Source organism: Zalophus californianus, chromosome X, assembly GCF_009762305.2.
Source record: "Zalophus californianus isolate mZalCal1 chromosome X, mZalCal1.pri.v2, whole genome shotgun sequence".
Taxonomy (NCBI): Eukaryota; Metazoa; Chordata; class Mammalia; order Carnivora; family Otariidae; genus Zalophus; species Zalophus californianus.
The window spans coordinates 41,471,041-41,493,219 of record NC_045612.1 but is presented as its reverse complement, the minus strand read 5'-3'; the positions used below and the strand labels follow the sequence as shown (position 1 = coordinate 41,493,219).

The window sequence follows — 22,179 nt, the reverse complement described above, 5'->3', positions numbered from 1 at the left end:
TGTGAGGTATGGGTATTTTGAGAATCAACAAGTAGCCCAGTGAAGCTGAAAGGGAAGATTGGGGCAATATGAAGTGACTCTTGAATGCCAGGTAATGAAACTAATACCATAAGGAATGGGCAAATGACTGAATGTTGCTAAGCAGGTGAGTGACATTTTTGGGAAATTTTAATCTATCAGCAGGTACAGGATAGATCAGACAAGAGGGAGACTGCAGCAGGAAAGAAGCTTAGTGCCAGAGGACTTGGGCTTGTTTTGTTTCATCCCAGCCCCCAAACAGTGGAGGGTCATGGGAGAGAGGATAAGAACTACTCAGCCACCACGTGGCACACAATTGCCAGTGCTCTCATTCTGTGTGATCTTTCAGTTCCTCTGGCTCTAGTCACAAATTACTACTGTCTCTCAAATATCCCTCCCCGTGCCCAAGAGGTCTTTTGCAACCATTAGTGGTTATTCTGAAAATGAGAGAGGCAAGGTTTTCCTGAGAGGATGGGTACCCAGGGATATCTCAAGGGGTTGTTAGATGCTAGCTGCACGTCTGGGCCAATTAAGCACTGTTCTTGGAGGCACAGATGGACACATTTACACATTAGGGGGAAAGAAGTTGAAAGAATAAGCCTCCTACTGGCTTGAGACTTTACAATAGCTCTTCACTCCCATCTCAGCTGGTAGTAGAGAGCAAACACCTCCCTGACAGATCCACCACACTTAGTGTGTAATTGGAAAGTCCAAAAAGAGGTGCATCCTGGCCCTAGCCCTAGAACTTGGAGTCAGGGCCACAGGTGCTCAGTCCTGGATCTAACCTTACTGAATGTAAGGCCCTGGGCAACTACTCAACTACTGCTCCTCTCAGGGCCTCAGTCTCTTCATGTGCACGGTTGAAGTAATGACAATCCCTGTACTGTCTGACAGAGCTGCAGTAAAAGCACCAGGGGACGACAGACGTAAAAGTATTTGGTAAACTATGAGAGCTTTGCTCAGGGGACAAATCATTATTGTGTTTATTTTGAAAGGATCTTTACCGGCCTGAGCAATGCTATCGTCCCAGCAGTGCTTAATAAAGAATTCTGGTGCTACTGCTGCTGCACCTGAGCATTTGACTGATGAGGAAAAAGGTTTAATTAGGAAAAAGAGACTGGGTAACGTATTGTGGAATAAAAGTCACACAGCAGCCATCAGTGAGGGGACCTGGGGAAAAGGAATTGCTCCCGCTTCATCAAACCCTCACTTTCTCTTTTGGACATTTCTCTTTTTGGCCTTTGCTACTCTCCCTTTTTTTCTATGCTATCTGTTCACCTCACAGCCCACTCCCCGAACTTCTTTCCATTTCCCTTTTCCCCTAAACTTGCTTTCATTCTCTCATTTCTTTTATTTGTTTGTTTACTAAGCTCTCTCCTTTGCCTGACTTTGTCTGTCTCTGCATTTCACTCTGTGTCTCTCTGTCCCTGTCTCTTTCTCTGCTTCCCCACCCCCATCTCTCTCATACAGTTTTAAAACCAATTTTCTCTGCTAAGAGGTTCGGGAAAGAGAGCCTTCCAGTCAGTGTTGCTAGGTAACCCAGTATCACATGGCTAGCCCCATATTTTTTGTCTGTTTCTTCAGAACTCTGCTACTCAGATACAGCAGTTCTGAGAAAAGAACAGGCCTGGTTGGCTCACTTGCAGTTGGCCAAAGGTGCCGGCTTTACTCTGGGATATCTAGGTTGCTGAAAACACTGGGAAGGGGCAGCTAAAGAAATAAAAATTATTACAGGATGGCATGCATTCCTCCAGAGCAGGGGGTTCTTAACTTGGTATCCATGAAACTCCTAGAGACACTGTGGAGAAGCCACAGAGGCTAAAACTCTCTTCAAAAGTCATGCAAAAATCAAATGTTTATATTTATTTGTGCTTGTTGTTGTGAATATTTCATAGCTTTTCTCAAATTCTCAAGGGCAGCAAGGCTTTCAAGGGAATTCTTACATGTATTTCCAGTTCCTACCAATTTGTCTGTGCTGAATGTTTTCCATTGCCCTCCAGAACGCCCCACCCCCCCCATCTGCCCTGTATGGAGTGCTTCAATGAGCCCCCTCACCCTCAGGTTTCAAGCTGATTTCAGCCAGTGAGAGGCATCCCCAGGAGATCAGTGGTAAGGCTGGAGGAGATTGAGGACAGAGCAGTTATTTCCCTGGCTACTTCCCTGTTAGCCTGCCAAAGATTTATTTTACCCCTATACTGAAACTCACAACTGTCAGACAGTTTTCTCCATATGGCTACCATCTCCCTTTTGGTTCCAGTAAATGCACCTCTTATTCCTTCAGACCTAAGGAAAGCATGGGTTCCAACAGTTAATAGCCCCAGGGAACCTTGTTGGTTTCCTTAAGCACTGCCCACAACTCAGTAAACAGTCCATTTATTAAACCCTCCTCAGTTATCCAGTTTGAGAGAGCCATATGTTTCCTGCTAGAACACCGACTAATAAATGGAGTCACATAAAATTAGAAGGTGAAGGCTAAAAATGGAGATTTGGAAGTTATCAGAAAATAGCAAGTATTTGAGTAGATTTAGCCATTTTCAAAACCTAGCTGTAATGGCCAGAGCACTCTGTTTCAGATGACTTCATGTTGTTCCACCAGGACTGCTAGTAATGGATAGAGCATGACTATTTCAGGATTTCTAACCCTGACGTAACAATTCCAGTGGATCAACTGGTGGTAAATGCCTCTACAGCAATGACCATTTGAGATTAAGAGCAAATCTTGTGCCAGTGGGTATTTCACGGGAGTCTTGATTCCCTAGGAGATCTCAAGGCGGTTCTTTATCATCCCACCTTGCTCAGGTGTCCAGGAGTTTATGAGGGGCTTGGGTTGCTGAATGGCTGTAGGCAGGTATTGTTCCTGTTAGACTACTTAATCAGTGAGCAACAGGTTCTTTGAAACATGTCTCTCATGAAGGTTACTGATTTGGTTTTCTCCAGTGAAACTTTTGTTTTCTCCCTTTTGACTCCATCACTTTCCGTGTGGTCTGTTCCTTCTTTACTCCCCAGACTGTGGAATCAGGTAGGAAAAGAAAAGAAAACTGGGTTACAAATGCTTCCAAATCTTCTCTGTCTACCGCTGAATTTATGGATTTTGAAAAACTCAAGAGCCAATATTTTGACATTTTCATTCTCTGGTTACATTCTGACAACCTGCCTTGAAGCCATGCATTTTGGCTGAGGTTGGAGAGGGTCTCAGGCAAAATTCAATGAAGCACAAAAGAGGAAAATGCTTTGGCTGAGGTTCTGACGCCTTTTCTTGTCTCAAGAATTTCTGGAATGAAGTGAAGACCGCCTTATACTGGCTACAGATGGCATGAGCATCCAGTGTTCTTTAGAAGTAGAAGCCCCTCACCTTTTTTTTCTGAATTGGGAAGATTTTTTTAATAAGACTATGAGGAATGATTTTATTCACAAAGAACAATATAAAAAAAGAAGGCAAGAATTTTTGGACTCTTTACTTGTGTGGGGAGGTCCCATTTGTAACTGAAGACACTATTTGAGAAATGATCTGCAGCTCATTAAACAAAACTATATGACTCAGAGCTTCCACTGAGCCAATTTCACATTTTAATTTTTCTGATTTTACATTCAACTGGCCAGTCTAGAGATATTGTAGTAAAGTTTGCAGCTGCTAGTCATGTTCACCTAAAGTAATGGAAAAGACCAAGAATTTGCCCTGACAGACAGTAATGGGCTAGTTCATGATATCCCTTCAGATTTTGTTGAAAAGGACAGGGAAATTACTTAGCACAAATAGCATGGCACTGTATGCAAAGATTCCATGTCTCAAGAAATTGTTACCTTCCCCATCTTGCCTTTGTTTACCTAGACTTGATTATAAGCTCTCTGGAGATTTTTACTTTGTGAACCATCTGGCCTATTAAAAATGTTTGAATAATTCCGGGATGGGTGGAAGCACTTATCCATTTGTAACAGCAAATTGGCTGGCTGTCATGATCAACATGGAAGAATATGTTTCTTCATTATTTTCCTTTATATACACACCTCAGCTGATGATATGTGTAATATGTTTTGAGGACAAAGATGATAAGGATAGAGGTAAAGGAAATAAATATATCAACTCTCTCTGAAATGTGCTTACATCACAACTAGTGATTGTGTTATTTGGGTACTCCAGGAAGTAGATACTAGGTTAGAGATGTAGGAGGACAAGAAGTTTATAGGGAGGCATCTGTGAAAAATTAAAGGAAGGATGAAGCAGGACTGGGTAGAAGAAGCCTTAGATTTCATTTCAATGCACATCTGACAAAGTCTCAGCCAATCCGGTGGGGAGCTATGGAGCAAACATTTCTCATTAGATGAATTCTGTGTTGGGCAGAAGTGGCAAAGCTTTTGGTAGTCATTGTCTGGGACCTGCTCAGGAAGAATGTGGTTTTGCCTCAAAAGCTGAGATGGATCCTGAAAGTGCTAATAGCTGGAGGCTTTCAGCTCACTTCACTTTTTTGCAGCTAAATGGCAAATTCTTGCTTGAAGGGAGATCCAAACTGTACTCTTCCTTGGCTGATACAGTGATCCACTGAGCTTGTGGCAGAAATGTGTTGGCCTTTTTCATTCTGAAAATATTCCTATCATTCACCTTATTTTACACTTGACCCTGTGGTCATTGAATGACATGAATAACATTTGAGAGCTCGAATTTTCAGGTAAGTAGCATGCTCCTATGCCGTCTTTGGTATAAAGACCTAGATGAGTCATTTGGTAGGAAGGATAATGAACACAGAGTAGGACTCTGCTCCAAATAGTGAGTGTCCAAGAGTCTTGAGAACCATAGAGAATGCAAGATTTAAAATATCTCTGGAAGGAGCACTCCAAAAATTGGGAGGGTGGCAGGTCCAGAGGTGAAGACACTCAAACAAACACGCTCCCGTAGACACAAAGAAGCACCTGAGCCACAGAATAATGTCTTATAAACCTCATATCTACAGAACAGTCTGGCGACTAAGGGACACTCAAAACCAATATGAATTCTCTCTTTTCAGTTCAAGTATTCAAACTCACATTAACATAAGAATTGTCATCCTTATGGAAGGATGGCTTTTATCCTAAACATGTATCCCATGACACACTAAGGCCTTAGGACTCAAGAATTGCACAGAGCAAAATCTTAGTAATAATGTGGTTCCTTGGGAGGCCATTTGCGTGACTTCTGGGAGGCTCTGTTTCTACTTATTTGATTCCAAAGTTACAGGCTTCTGTAGTATACATTTGAAGCAAAGGCACTTTCAGGGGAACTACTCCTGTGTCTACTTCCTCAGCTTAACAGAGCTAGTGTTAGTGTTAAGCTCCTCTAATCCTAGGGTATGGTAACTTGCATGGGCTCATTCCTCTTTCATAGTCTAAATTTTAACCTGGCATAGAAGAATTTGGTCAACTCATTCCATTTAATGTAAAAAGAATTGATATGAACTCTCTGATATACTGGATTAATAATACTAATAATACCTAAAAATTATGGAGCACTTATTGTTTGTGAGGAACTGTGTTCAGAGCCTTATGTGATTTTTTTCATTTAATTGTTCAACTATATATGATATGCACAATTATTATTCATATTTTGTATATGAGAAACCAGAGACACAGAGATTAAATAACTTCCCCCAAATTAATACCACCTGGTAAGAGGTAGAGCTCTGGCTTCACAACTTATGCTCTTAATAACTGCAGTTGACCCTTGAACAATGCAGGGGTTAGGAGCACTGACCCCCACACCATCAAAAATCCATGTATAACTTTTGACTCTCCAAAAACTTAATTAACAGCCCACTGTTGACTGGAAGCCTGACCGATAACATAAATTCGAGTGACATATACTTTGTGTATTATATGTATCATATACTGTGTTCTTATAATAAAGTAAGCTAGAGAAAAGAAAATGTATTATATGGGGGGGGGAAATCTGCCCATAAGTGGACCCATGAAGTTTAACCCCATGTTCAAGGATCAACTGTACACTATAATACAACCTGCTTCCTCAGATGCAGTGTTTGTAGGTCATCTCATCCATATACAGTACATCTCCCTTTCAGAAGATGCAGGAAATAGTAAAGGACAAAGAGTAAATAATTCAGATAAAAGTCATTAGATTTAGAAGCTCAATTCTGACTCTAGTGGGGCAGAAGGTTATTTTGGCAGTTGTAAAATCTAGAGGTGACAGTAAGAATCAAGCAAAATAACTAGAGAGTGATATGGTGGGGGTAGGTGCAGGTAAAGGAATACCCATGGAGGTGTATACCTTAACCTACGAGGACACTACAAGGCACAATCTGGAAGGCAAAGTCATTTTACTCCCTACCTGGACCTAGAGAGAGTGTCATGCCAAATTATAGTCATCAATGGGACAGGGATACCTGAAAGGCCCTAGTACTGGGAGCCTACCTATGCATAAAACTATGGAAGAACCCCAATTCCAGAAAAGCTAAGAGTCAAGTCTAGGGGAGTTAAGAAAGGGAAGAAGGAGCAAACAAATACTATAGGTCCAAGTTGGTCAGCAGGTAGGATCCAAGACCCAGAAAGTCAGAGTCCACAAGAACAACACCAACAAACAAATTGAACATTGTTCTAAGATAGAAGCTGTTTAGTCTTCTTGCAATTGCAGCCTACCTTCTGAATCAAACCTCTGAAGCCAGCACATGTGAGTGATAGTTAGACAAGCCCACCCTTGTGTATGGAAAAATACACCAAGATTCTCTCATTACTAGATATATTAGGACTCCCAATGCTATTTGCATTCATTCACACATATCAACTCTGATTTTTGTCATGTTTATATCAAAGAGAAAAGCAAGCCAGTACTTTTAAATTTTATATCAGGCAGGAAATCAGCCACTGTATCAATGTCAACACTGGTCTTGTTTTTGAGTGGATTAATCTTTCACAGAATGATAAAAGTGAAATTTTGAGAATGGATAAAGAAGAGGTGATATATGCATATATATATGCAATGGAATATTAGTCACAAAATGGTGATATAGATATAAAATGGAAATATATATATACAATTAAATAGTCATAAAAGAATGAGATCTTGCCATTTATTGCCATTTATGACAACATGGATGGACCTAGAGGGTATTATGCTAAGTGAAATAAGTCAGAGAAAGACAAACACTATATGATTTCACTCATATGTGGAATCTAAAACCAAATGAACAAACAAGAAAAGCAGAAAATGACCCATAAATACAGAGAACAAACTGATGGCTGCTAGGGAGGGGGCGCTGGGGCCTGGACAAAATGGGTGAAGGGAAGTAGAAGATACAGGCTTCCAACTATGAAAAGAATGAGTCGCAGGGATAAAAGGTACCTCATAAGGAATATAGTCAGTGGTATTGTAGTAACACTGTATGGTGACAGATGGTAACTACACTTGTGATGAGCATAGCATAATGTGTAGAGTTGTCTAATCACTATGTTGTACACTTGAAACGAATGTAACATTGTATGTCAACTATACTTCACATTAGAAAAGTGCAATTTTGATTTTGCCAAAACTGAATTAACGATATTAAGAAGTTGAGTAATAGACCCAGAGGAAAAATAAAATTTCTCCTCAAATGTAATTTTGAGACAACAAAGGATTTAAGGTAGAAATCAGAGGTAGATTTGTAAGAAATAAATTTTGTTGCAAAACATAGTTTGAATATAAATAGTAGCTAGATGGAGGATCAGAGTTGAGGGCCTTGGAGGGGCTTTGGGAAAGTACAAGTTAGGCATTGTTTAACTCAGAGCAAACATTTAGAAGCAAGTGAACAAACACCTTTTCTCAAACTACACTCTTGCCAGAAAATAGAGTCTAGTCTCCCTAGTCACTCTCTTACTTAGCTCTGATCATCAGAACCATTCAAAAAGCTCAGGAATCAGACCAAGAAGCTGAATTTGTGTTTTTGGAACTAAACGATGCCAAATAAAAGATTCTGATGATTTTACTGAATGCTTCTTTCACCATCTCTTCCTTGTCCTGCTTCAAACCCTGACTTTTTGGTTATGAATCTTGGAGTAGTTAATACATTCTATTTCAAATTGTTTATGGCTTCCTCGTAGTGACTGCTTTTAGGAGACATTTTTCTTTCCAAATACATTCAGTCAGGAAATATTTTTAGAAAAAGAGTGGATTAAATATTGGGGGGGGGAGGTCCAACAGTGTTCTAACCTCCTTTGCTCCATTTGAGAATTAATACTTGATAAGCACTTTGTATTTCTTTTACTGACTCTGGACTTGTCCCTACCAGAGCCGTCTTCATTTCATTTCCTACTAGACTTTGAGCATCTTGAGGGCAAAACCTGTATCTTACTCATTTCCATTGTGTCAGCCCTCAAAGCAGTAGTTAATGCTTAGCAAAGTATTGTTGAATAAATACTAAAATAGTCCTACTCCATCACAATATTTCTGTCCTTGAAATGGTCAACTGAAACTGTAATCAATTTTAAAATGTTTAACTTTGGCTTTACTACTGTGCTAAGGACTCTGCTATCATGAAGCCCATGGGCAATAAGGGAGGTCAAATAGGCAATCTATTGCAATATGGTAAGATAACTGCTACAGTAATATGAGAGCATGTAGAAACAGAGCCTTACTAGGCAAACAATGTCAGAAAATATAGATATTTTGAGTCTTAAAGAATGAGTAGAATTGTTTAGTCAGGCAAAACAAGAGAGAGGTAAACAGAGGGAGCAGCATGGGTAACTGTACAAATGCAGGGAGAGAGAATGGAAGCTTCAGGAAAGGGCCTGTCATGAAAGATGACTGGTGAGTAGAACATGGAATAGAGAGATGAGGCCAGAAAGGCAGTCAGGGCTTAGATAACGCAACGCATTATAGGATAGCTTGAGGGGATTCAACTTTATTATGTGTGCAATAGGAAGTGACATCAATTTTTAACTTATGATTCTGGTGGCACAATAGAGGATGCACTGGAGGGAGCTGGACCGATCACAGACAAATGAGTAAGAAACTTGCAGTAATTCAGGTGAAAACTGGTGACTTGAACAAAAGGTGTGGCAATTAATAAGGAAATGAAGAAATGAGCTCAAGAGAGACTTAGTACTTCATCCAACAATAGCAGAATACACATTCTTCTCACACACATGAAATATTCACCAAGTTAGAGCATATTCTGGGCCATAAAACACACCTTAACAAATTGTAAAACATATAAATTGTATAATGTTTGTTCTCAGGCCACAATGGAACTAAGTTAGAAATCAATAATAGAAAGATAACTGAACATAATAATAAAAAAACTTAAAAGATAACTGGAAAACCCCCAAATGTGTAGAGATTAAACAATACACTTCTAAATAACACGAGTCAAAGAAGAAATCTCAAGAGAAATTAAATAATATTTTGAAATTAATTAAAATGAAAATACAACTTTTTTTTTTTTTTTTTTTTTTTTTTTTTTTTTAAAGATTTTTATTTATTTATTCGAGAGAGAGAGAGAATGAGAGATAGAGAGCATGAGAGGGGGGAGGGTCAGAGGGAGAAGCAGACTCCCTGCTGAGCAGGGAGCCCGATGTGGGACTCGATCCCGGGACTCCAGGATCATGACCTGAGCCGAAGGCAGTCGCTTAACCAACTGAGCCACCCAGGCGCCCAAAATGAAAATACAACTTATCAAAATTTGTGGGATGCAGTGAAAGCAGTGCTTAAAGGGAAATTTATAGCAATTAATGCATATTTTAGAAAGAATAAATAGGTGATGGGGATTAAGAAGTGCACTTGTCATGATGAGCACAGGGTGATGTATGGAAGTACTGAATTACTATATTGTACACCTGAAACTAATATAACACTGTTAACTAATGGGAATTAAAATAAAAACTAAAAAAAAAGATTTAAAAGCAATGTTTCCATTTTAGGAAACTAGAAAAAGAAGAGTAAATAAAATCCACAGTAAGCAGAAGAAAAGAAATAATAAAAATTAGAGCAGAAATTAATGAAATTGAAAGTAAAAAATCAGTAGAGAAAAATCTATGAAATCAAAAGCTGATTCTTTGAAGAGATACTTAGAAGGGTGAATAGCTGGATATGGAAGGGTGAAGGCGATAAAGATACATGGATCACTCTCAAATGATGATGCCAATAACTAAAGTAGTGAATGCATCTATTCCAAAGACCAATTATAGCAAGTATTGACAAGGATGTGGAGCAACTGGAATAATCCTACACTGCTGTTGGAAATGTAGAACAGTACAACCACTCTGTAAAATATTTAAGCAGTTTCTTTAAAAGTTAAATATGTACCTACCATATGACCCATACCACCTCTATTTACCTGAGTAATGAAAGCCTATGTCCAAAGACTTGTAACAAATGTTCACAGTAACTTTATTTGTAATAGCCCAAAACTGGCAACAGACATGTGCCAGCATGTGAATGAATAAACAAACTGTGGCACATCCATACAATGGATTACTACTCAGCAATAAAAATGGACTACTAACACATGCTACAGTATGAATGAATCTCAAAATAATTATGCTAACTGAAAGAAATCAGACCCAAAAGAGTACATGCTATATGATTTCATTTATATAGAATGCAAACTAGTCTACAGTGACAGAAAGCAGATCAATGATTATCTGAGGATCAAGGGAAAGATTACAAAAGAAAATGAAGAAACTTTAGGGAATGATAGATATGTTCACTATTTTAGATGTGGTGATGGTTTTATAGGTGTGTTCATATGTCAAAACTTAAATGAAATTGCACACTTAAATATATGCAGTTAATTGTGAGTTGTACCCCAATGAAGCTATTTAAAAAACAGTTGGTTTGGTTTTAAAAAGATATATATATTTAAAAAAACAGAATCTCACAGGTTAGTACTTGGAACAAACTAACAAATTTGTGTCAATCTTCACTTGATCTTATCTTTTCAACCTCAGGTTAACTTCCATGAATCCACTGCTGACTTTTACAGATGGATGCTCCCAACCCTGCAATTCTGCCTCTGTGGGAGGTCCTTCCACATTTATGATATTTTTTCCTCAATCCCAAGAATTTAGAATTATTATAGAGGAAAAAAAGTTAATTACCACACAGAATGGATACAAGCATAACCTGTAGTCTTTTATTTTGTGATGATGATATCAGAAATCCAAGTGAAAACTGGCTTAAATGCTACATATAAAATGACCACAGATGCATGAATTGGAGAACATGTTTTATGAACACAATCTTAAAATATGACTCACTCTTAGTAAAGTACTCTCATTTGATCCATTTTAATCCTCTTAATTTATTTTAAAGCTGACATCATATCCACTCCACTCTGAGTGTTATAATGGCTTTTAGCCAAAAGCAATAGAATTCTGATATGATTAGAATATCAGAAAAACCTTCTAATAAAGAAAATAGTTAAACAGCAGAGCTGTCAAAAATGCTCAGTAAGAGTGGACTCAGTGACAGAGTCCTTTCCTGCCCTGAGTTTTTAGAATTCTGTGACAGCTTACATGACATAGTTTCTTAACATGGGGTCTGATCATCCTGTGAAAGTACAGGCAAAATTATGCCCAGATCATACCTTTTCTTCCAATTCTAGATCATTCATAGACTTTCCTCTTATGTGCTATAAGAAAATGAAGAGAGAGAGAGGGAGAGAGACAGAAACAGAGAGACCAAAGGGACAGAGAGGCAGGTGCTTCTAATCTGAAGACACAGTGGTGGCACTGGACTTGAAATTAGCAGCCCTGGCCCTGATTCTGATACTGCATGTACTGCGTATGTAACATTAGTCCAATTTCCTTCCCCTTTGTGAGTCTGTTTTACTATTACTTCAATTAAGAGGTTGAATTGGATAGATGCTCCAGACCTTTCAAGTTCCAGCTTCCTAGGGATCTATGTACTAATGCAGCCCTTGACTTACCCTTGATTTTACTGTAATTTCCCTAGGCCTTCGGCATTTCCCTCTTTTCAGCCAAGGTTCTGCATCAGGGTGATGCTATATTGGCTTCTAGCTTTAGTCAGTGCCACTGTCCAGCATAGCAGAGAAAATATTTTAACAATGACAAATGCCACTGACTTTCCCTCTGAGTCTGCACGTTCTGAGACATCTTGTTTCTTCCACATTCTCTAATAGAGGCTGAAACTTGAATCCCATGATGGCATACTCCACAGCCATGTTCCACCTCCCTGTGCTTGATCAATTCATCATTTATCAAGATGTAGTCACTCTTGTCATAAAACATTAGAGAGGTAAGAATGCCCTTAGAAATCACCTTGTCCATTGTCTTCACCACCACCAAACCATTGTTTTCCAGATATGTATGAGGATTAGAAAAAGGAAAGGACACAGAAAGCCACATATGGAGTCCACAGATCAGGTTTAGAACCTAGAGATTCTAATTTCATGTTTAATGCTATTTCTACAGCACCTCTTTTGTTAATCATATTGCAGGCATAAATCCTTATTTTATCTGGCCATTCATTCATTCTTTCATTTAAACACAAGCAATGAACACTTACTATGTGCCAAACACTGTGCTTGGTGCTAGAAAAAACGCTGATGGGAGCAAGTCATTTCTGTCCTGAGGTTTACCCTACCTGTTAATTGAGGGTTGTTTCTTATAGTACTGGCTTGGGCTTAATGCAACAGAACAGGTTATCATCATTGCCATTATCTCCACCCCCAGGCATCCACCCTCCTGCACTGACCTAAACAAGATCCAATATGCTTTAAAACAGAGGCAATACATAGCATTAAACACCATTTTATTGATTTGCTTCAGTGCACAAGTATTCATTGAGCACCTGCTGATTCGATCTTAATCTTATTCTTAAGAATCTAATGCAGTTTAAAGATAGAATTAATCATCAAAAGAGAAAGCTCAGGTTCCTGCTGAGTCATTCTGTGGATGTTCACTATGAGAGGTAATACTTAATTAACAAGTGAACATCCCTCTCAGTGGTCCATCGTGTAGTGCATCTTATTTTCACGATTATATATTGGGGAGAGGATTCCAAAGACAGAGTGACACACTAAAGAATGGGTACAAGTAGGAAGGACAAAGTTTAGTAGATTAAGGAAACAGGAAGCCCATTTGAAAATGCTCTAGTTTTTCAGTGTGCAGCAGGTCAAGGCCAGGAATAAATTAATAACAAAGGGCAAGCAATTTCCTGAGAGTTGAGGGGATTGCAAGTTCTATAATAAAAGTAAAGGTGAGAATTGTGTAAGACTGTTGAATCACAGACCTGTACCTCTGAAACAAATAATACATTATATGTAAAAAAAAAAAAAAGATAGCAGGAGGGCAAGAATGAAGGGGGGTAAATCGGAGGGGGAGAGGAACCATGAGAGATGATGGACTCTGAGAAACAAACTGAGGGTTCTAGAGGGGAGGAGGGTGGGGGGAAGGGTTGGCCTGGTGATGGGTATTAAAGAGGGAACGTTCTGCATGGAGCACTGGCTGTTACACACAAACAATGAATCATGGAACACTACATCAAAAACTAATGATGTAATGTATGGGGATTAACATAACATAATAATAATAAAAAAAAAAGTAAAGGTGAGAAGAAGCAGTCAGTTGTAATAAGCCTTGGTTAGGATAGTCTTACCCGGCAAGAGCGAAAAGGGAGGGAGGAGCAGGTAAGTCAGCAAGGGTTAGATAGAGGAGTTAAATCTATGAATTTAACCTATATATGTTCAAATAACCTATATACATTCAAATATTCACATATCCTATATATATTCAAATATTCAAAGGATATGAAGTAAGGGAAAGGGAATTGATGCTGATGCTGCCTATCAATAAATTTATGACTGAGGTTGAGCATGAGGTGAAGACTTGATCCAAATGTCATTTCATTTAGTCTCATTCCTGAGATCCCATAGACTTGTGAGAATTTCTAAGCATGATTCCTGTGGTTAAAGGTGAACATTTAAAAAAAATCAAGGCGAAATTCACATAACATAAAACTAACCATTTTAAAGTGAACAATTCAGTGGCATTATAAATTCACAATGTTGGGCGATCATCCCCTCTATCTAGTTCCAAAGCATTTTCATCACTCCCAAAGGAGATCTCATTGCCATTAAGCAGTGACCACCTTCTCCCAGTCCCCAGCAGCTACTAATCTGCTTTCCGTCTCCATGAATTTGCCCATTCTGAACATTAAGCATACGATATGCAGCCTTTTGTCTCTAGCTTCTTTCTTCATTTGTTTAGCGTAATGTTTTCTAAGTTGGTTCATGTCATAGCATGTAACAGTACTCATTCCTTTTTGTGGTTGATACTATTCCATTTGATGGATACAACAAATTTTGTCTATTTATGCATCCATTATTGGACATTTGGGTGATTTCTACATTTTGGCCATTGTGAATAGTGATGCTACGAACATTCATGTGCAAGTATTTGATTGAATGCCTGTTTTTAGTTTTTTCAGACATATAACTAGTAGTAAAATTGCTGAGTTATTTGCAAAGTAGATGTTTAACTTTTTGTTAAACCATTTGCGACAGTGGCTGCACCCACTTCAGATTCCCACCAGCAAATGTTTGAGAGTTTCAGTATCTCCATATTTCTGTCAACACTTGTTCTTATCTGTCTTTGTTATTATAGCCAATCTCTTGTGTGTGAAGTGGTATTACCTTGTGGTTTTGATTGCATTTCCCTAATGACTAATGATATTGAGCATCTTTTCATGTCTTTATGTCTGAGGGACATTTACGGTTAATATCATTTATTCTGGTGAATAAGCCATACTTTTCTTGTTACTTTCAATGCCTTCTAATTTTTTAAAATAAAAACTGGATGTTTTGGATATAATAATGTAGTAACTCTGAAAATCAGATTTTTCTTCTTAGGCTTTGTTGTTGCTTGCTGTGTGTTATTGTTGCTTTTGGTTTCATGGTTCTTCTAAACTAGTTTTTAAAAGACTTTGTCATGTGTTGTCTTTAAAGTCTCTGTTACTTTAGCTTGTGGTCAACTGGTGGTTTGGCAAGAATTTTCTTAAATTCCTGGAGTTCATAAAAATAATTTTAAAAATACCTTTCTTGTCTTTGCAGATTGGCTGTGTTGGAACACTAAGTGCTTAGCCAATCCATTTATAATACTACCTTAGCCTTAATGTTCTGCTTGTCTGAGCCTAAAATCAGCCACTGGTGAAAGGTGAGGGCCTTCTCAAGACTTGTCTAAACATTCATCATGCTCTGGGCATGCATGTGGCTTTTTAAGATTCCCCGTTATATGTGAAAGCTTTCCAAAGCCCTTATTCCCCCAAGTAACTCTCCAGAGCTTGTCTTCCCAGGCTTTTGATGTGTTTACTATTTATTCAGACTATAATCTTTTGCCCCAGGCACCAATGGCTTGTTCACTTGCCTTTCAATATTTTCAAGGAGCACCCCTTGTTTAGCCATTTTTCTATCCTGAGAGTTTCGAGTTGGCAGAACAAAGGCAAGTGCCTTGCTTCAGTGCTTCAAGGAACCCCCAGGCAGACAAAACAGACAAACACAATTCCTTGGGAACAAGTTCCACTCTACTCCTGGAACCAGGTACCCATGGGGTTCGGAGGTGGGAATGGGGGTAGATACAGGCTGCCATCTTTAAGTCTGGCATCACACCAAGAAGGAGAGTGGGGCAAGGCAAATTTAAGTGCCACAACAAAGCTCTCCTACCATATTTGTCCCCTTTTCTGAATTCAGCATTCACTTGATTACTGTAGTCCTTTGGTAATATTCCAGAGTTCTGACAGTTTACTCTGACAATTTTTGCTCAGTTTGTTGGTGTTTCTGTGGAGGCACAGGCTGTTGGAGCCCCCTTAGCCTCCCATGTTTGCTGAGCAAAGATGGGTATTTTATAAACAGTATAGCTATGGCCCCTGAACTCAAGCCACAGACTTCATCTAGTGCTTGACCCAACACGGTGATCTTTACAGAGTAATCAGAACACACTTTAGGAGTAATCAGAACACTCTTATCTACAAGGACAGTATGAAGGGCTATATCAGTGCCCTAGCACTATGTTACAATCTGGTTCTCAAGGACTTTGATTGCCTCTTTATTTCACAAAATTCCACTTCATTCCACAGGACACTGTCCCATTACATTGATGATATCATGCTGATTGGACCTGATGAACAGGATGTAGCAACTATTCTAAACACCATGGTAGGATGCATGCATGTCAGAGGATGGGAAATGAACTCCACAAAAATTCAAAGGCAGTCTTCCTTGGTGAATTATCTAGGGATCTATAAGCCTAGGGATATTGAAACGTCCTCTTCAGATTGAAACATCCCTTCCAAAGAGAAGGACAAGTCACCACATCAGGCCTCAATTACTATTAAGAAATAGGCACAATGAGTAGTGGGCTTCTTTTGATTCTGAGGGCAATGTATTTGGAGTACAACTTATTTTTTTAAAGATTTTATTTATTTATTTGAGAGAGAGAGAATGAGAGACAGAGAGCACGAGAAGGAAGAGGGTCACAGAGGGAGAAGCAGACTCCCTGCTGAGCAGGGAGCCCAATGGTGGGACTCAGTCCTGGGACTCCAGGATCATGACCTGAGCCGAAGGCAGTCGCTTAACCAACTGAGCCACCCAGGCGCCCTTGGAGTACAACTTATTAACTGACCACACTGACACTTACTTAGGAGTACAACTCCTACCTATTTACTGAGTAATCTAAAGGCTTCCAATTTTTAGCAAGGACCAGAGTAAGAAGAGACAATAGGACCAGGCTGCCATGCAAGCTGCTCTGCCACTTGGTCAATATCTCAGCAAATGCAATGGCACTTAAAGTAATTATGGCAAACTGGGATGCTATTTAGAGCATTTTCAGGCTCCTAGAGGTGATGCATTTGCTTATATTTCCTTCTTATTCCCGTGGCAAATAGTTAACTGAGGTAGGTACCATTGCCAAGATAATTGTGTTTTATGCTAGCTGATACACCTCAAACCCTTTTACTTTTTCTCAGAGTGAACCAATGTAAGGTTAGTCTCATTCTGGAAATCCCCCCATTAAGGGGCACCTGGGTGGCTCAGTCGGTTGGGTGTCTCCCTTCAGCTCAGGTCATGATCCCAGAGTCCTGGGATCGAGCCCCGCATCAGGCTCCCAGATCAGCGAGCAGTCTGCTTCTCCCTCTGCCCCTCCCCCAAGCTCATGTGCACGTGTTCTCTCTCTCTCTCAAATAAATAAAATCTTTAAAAAATCCTCCATTAATATTTTCTTTCAAAAGTTAGCAATAAAACTCTGTGTACAATAAAGAGTTTAAGGATGTCTAAATGCGAAGAGTCACACTCTGACAAGTTCCCAGCTTTTTTGTGGCATCCTTGGTCTTTGCTTTATGAAAACATAAAATTACAAAAACAGAAATTGTTCTGTTATGCACCTCAGTCTGTTTGCAATAGGGAAAGAAATCAAATAGAATGTTAACAAGTTCAGAAAAGGAAAATGTTCTTAAGGAGGATTGTGCTGATCATAAATGGGCTCCATACAGGTGTGCCTGAACAAGATGATGGTTGGGAGCCTCCCACTAGCTATTTTCACAGGAGAGAAGTGGTCTTAAGTGGATTTGTGCACATAATATATGCACAGGAAGTGAGATATGTGGGAGAGAGTGTCAGTGGGGTCAGGTATAAGCAGAGGGGCAGAATGGCTAGTGGTTATACTTTAGCCTTGCCCAGGGACTATGTCCATAGGTCCAAGCCCCATAGAGTTATGGACTATAGAATCCAGCTACATTTACAAAGTAAGGGGCAGTACCTTTTCTGTCCTTAGGTAACAAAGTGTGATAGGGAGCAAGGAAGGGTAAGGGGTAATAGACCAAATATTCAAGCTGGATCACCAGTAACATTTGTAATATTTAAAGGTTTCAGGGCAAGAGTTCAATTGGGGACTTCTTGCCATATATAAAGGTTTAAATCAACCAATAAACTTAAATAAAATCTTATCTCCAATAACATGAAAAATTCACCTTTTTAACAATCTGAAAGACCAGGTTCGGATTTAGTATACTGGGTGTATTTTAGTAATATAGTTTTCTTATTTAGTTTATCAAGAAAATTTAAAAACACCAATCTGTCAGTCATGAGTATAAGTCTGGAATAGTCTGTTGTGTGAAGTTCAGAACTATACATCTGGATACCTGAAGTGTCAAGGGCTGCCCTTTGCTGGGCCTGGTGTAGAAGGAAATCACAGGGCAGGGGATTATATAAGAGTATGAATTCCAGAAGACTAGGATTATTAGAAGTCAATTTAGGGTCTGCCTTCCATACTTAGAGTACTCAAAGTTCTATTCTAGTGATGTTAAGGAGAGTGGGCCCTCCCACCTTGGGCCCATGGTCCACACCCCAATCCCTAGAACTCAGCCTACTCCCCTTCTCTATGTACCTGAGCTTCCTCCCTCATCAAGAGAGGCTTCACATGCACTTATGTGGATAATGTAGCCCACTTGTTCCCTGTTACCTGCATATAACCATCACCTCTTGGTTACCTCTCACTCCTGGCAGTATAACACGGACAATGTCATTCAACCCTCAGAAGCACAGACTCAGTGAAGAGGAGCACCCAGGCCTCTTGGGGCTTGAGATATGGGGCCATTTGGGGAACAAATTCAGGGCCCCAGGTACCTGTAGCATAATTAGGGTTGGGGCATGGGCTCTGAGTATGCACCAAAAAAAGGCTTATCTAAGTAAGAGTTGTATGTGTGTCTTTTGTCTAATGTGAACCCCTAAGATTCTTAAGCCCACATAAGGGCCCTTAATATAATATATAAATAATCACTATAGCTATATAAAATATGTAAAATATAGTTTATGTATATAAATATATATTTTTATATTTATATATAAATTTATAATAAAAATATGTTATATACATATGCATATAATGTGCATATATACATATATAAATATGTTACATATATAAAATATATATGTACCTATACATAATCTTATGTTTTACATAATTTATGCAAAAATATATTTATATGTGTAATTACATAATTATGTATATAAAATATATTAAAATATAGTGTATATATAAAATATTTATATACTAACAGTATTAATAGTAATAATAGTATTAAATATAGTATAGTATTATATATAATATAAAATATAATTATATAGTTTATTATATAACTATAGTTATATAGATTCTATAGCATAATTTTAGTTATTTATATAGTTATATAATTAACTACTATACTACAGTTAATATATTAACTATATTAACACAAATACATATATAACATATATAAATATACATACATGTATATCTATATATTTATATATATTTAACACCACCAGCATGGCATGAACCAACAGAAACTAGGAGAGGCATGAAACAAATTGTCCCTCAGAGCCTCCAGAAGGAACCAATCCTGCTGACACCTTGATTTTAGAATTTTGGCCTCCAGAACGATGAGAGAATAAATTTGTATTGTTTTAAGCCACCTGGTTTGTGGTAATTTTTTTTGGCAGCCCTATAAAACTAACACATCCCTCCAAGAGGTCTTTGTGTATCAGGCCCGAGAATTCTAGTCTCTTCCTCAATCCAGATTTTACCATCCTGTTCAGTTTACCTGCAACAGTACCAAGTCAGTGAAATAAGGCTGCCCCTACTGTAGGTGAAATTTGAAATTTCCCACATTGCTTTAAACCAGTGGTTCTTGAACTTTAGTGTACTTCAGAAGCAGCTGAAGGACTTGTAAAACCCTGATGGCTAGCAGCCTACCTTCAGAATTTCTGATTCAGTAGGTCTGAAGTAGGGTCTGAGAATTTGCATTTCTAATGAGTTCTCAGGTGATGCTGATGCTGCTGGTCCAGGGCAACTCAGTAGCACTATTTTGGTCTCCAGGCAAGCTAGGTCGTCCATTAGTTTCTTTCAGTAAAATGCAGTAGAGGTTAGACTACCATCCCTGCCATTACACGAATTGTTTATAACTTATATTTTAATTTAATTTATTTGAGGCTGCGATAAAATAATTTTAAATAGGCTTACCAAACAGTTGAAAGAGATTCCTCTCAAAGACATTAAGGTGGGCCAAAACAAAACAAATAGAAAAGATACAAAGATCTGAGTCAGTATCATTTATGTAACAAAAGAATCTGCAACTTACTTACTTCAAACAAACTTTTATTTTTAATGTAAACAAATGCTGTCAAATATATCTGTAAAAGGTAAGAGTAGAGTCAGATGTCAGTTAATATCATTTTGAAACAAAACTAGTGGTTTGGACTTGAAAACTAGAATATCTGTGAAGAATAAATTCATTTCTTCTTTCGCCATCCATTTTGTTCTGTGCCTTCCAACTGTGGGATGGAATAAGAGTCAATTAACAATTGTATACCACTAACAGGCACCAATAACTTTCTAATATAAGAGTCAAGTCAACCCTGTGTACATATGTTGTCTCAACAAGGAGAAAATGAAATGGTTTCTCCTTGTAACTCAGACCCTTAATATCAGGGTGCACATGCTTCAATCATTTGATCACACCAACCTTGACTCCCTCTTGCCCACCACTATAAATGCTTGGGTTTTTTTTCTTTTAAAGGAGGATTTAAATAAATCTTTCTATCTTAGAAGCCTGTGCTCTTTACACAAATCATACATCCCTTATACTCCCAGACCTCCAGTTTCCATATCTTTAAAATGAGAATGATGCTGTTATCAAACATCTATAGCTGTGAAAATTTAGAAAGGCGGAGAGGGAGAGGGAAAGGAGAGAGAGAGAGATGGATGGGTGGAGGAAATATAAGCTGAGACTTAATTACCAATTCAGTGGTAAACAATCTTACTATGACAGATTTTCTTTTCTTTTGAATGTTATATGAAATATAAAAACCTAAATTGAACTAATATTTGTGAGTTACTCATGAAATCCTTAACTCTTTACTACTTTTCTAAGGAGTCACCTTCTCAAAGGCATTGTTATCATAGGAGACAACATTACTGTGACCAAGTGTTGAAGGTACAGTTAGTGCATGGTGTATCTGCTTTAGCTACTTCTTCTGGTAACCATTTTCTAAAAAAATATTGATCTCTAATACAAGGTCTGATAAATTGCCCATCTGTAGTAGTCTTAAAGCTACAGGACAGAGGACTTGCAGCTGTGTATGAAGTGCATTTCAGAATATACTGCCTTCTATACTATCTAGTATATAAGTATATTATTAACATTGAACTGTTTTTTTAAAACTAAATTTCAACAATTTTTTCTTATTTAATTTACAGAAAAACGTTAAAAACATAAAGCTGTCAGTAACAAGCATATGTCAGAAATGGTTAGTTAATGCTCAAGGTTCTACACTAATACCTGAATTCTACACAGCCGCCCTCTGCTGAGTCCATATCCATTTTCTTTCTTCTGGTTCTTCATTTTCATCCTCATCCACTTCCTTCTCCTCTCCTCCAGCTTTTTGGGCCTCTTCATCAGAGTTTTCATACTGATATTCAGTTGCTTCTTTAGTGAAGAATAATGTGGACTTTAGGACCAGAAGGTGGCAGAAAAAATATCCCAATTTAAAATCAGTAATGGCATCCAGTACTCTGCCCTCAGGAGTATCTGTAAAATACAAATATGTTACAAAAAAAAAAAAAAAAAGAATAGCTGGGCATGTTCCTAATGTTTGATAACACCCATGGCCTTCAGATTTCTGCTGCTTGATAGTTTTCTCAGTGATGTTTTCCCCCAATTTCCAGTAGATCTCAGTCTCTGTACTGCTGCTTATTTCTTGCCCTTGTGAGAAGGGATCAGAATCACTTGGTCCTCATTTCTCAGAACTTCATTGGAAAATATGTGTTTGACTTAAATTCTATCATGAAGCTCATTTGTTCCTCAACCCCTGAAAAGTGCTCCAGTACCATTTCATCATTTCTCATATTATCTTACCAAGAATCTACATTTTTAAAAGCCATCAACCAAAAGTGAGGTGTATGCCCTTTTCCTCCAGGCTCACTTTCCATTTTCTCCCACACGCCTTCCTGAACGCCTACTTACTTCCCACTGACATTCACCTTCTTTGGGTTCATGAATTGCATCGATGATCTCAGATCTCAGCTCTCTTATCAAACAGAGGCTGGTAAAAATTATACTTTTTCTCAAGACTGTAAAAGTCTTTATGGAATTGGGCACTTTCAGCCTGAAGTTTTTTGAAAGCACTGACCTGTTGCTCAATCACCAGAGGC

General features: G+C 38.4%; 1 protein-coding gene across 1 annotated transcript in view; it reads right to left on the bottom strand.

Moving 5' to 3' along the window:
- Positions 1–12,267, bottom strand: part of LOC113930469 — a 119,471-nt gene extending 107,204 nt beyond the window's left edge. The window contains exon 1 of the mRNA XM_035725433.1: positions 12,063–12,267. Within this exon, the coding sequence (XP_035581326.1) occupies positions 12,063–12,267 (205 nt within the window). The remainder of the gene's footprint in view (positions 1–12,062) is intronic.
- Positions 12,268–22,179: the final 9,912 nt, after the last annotated feature.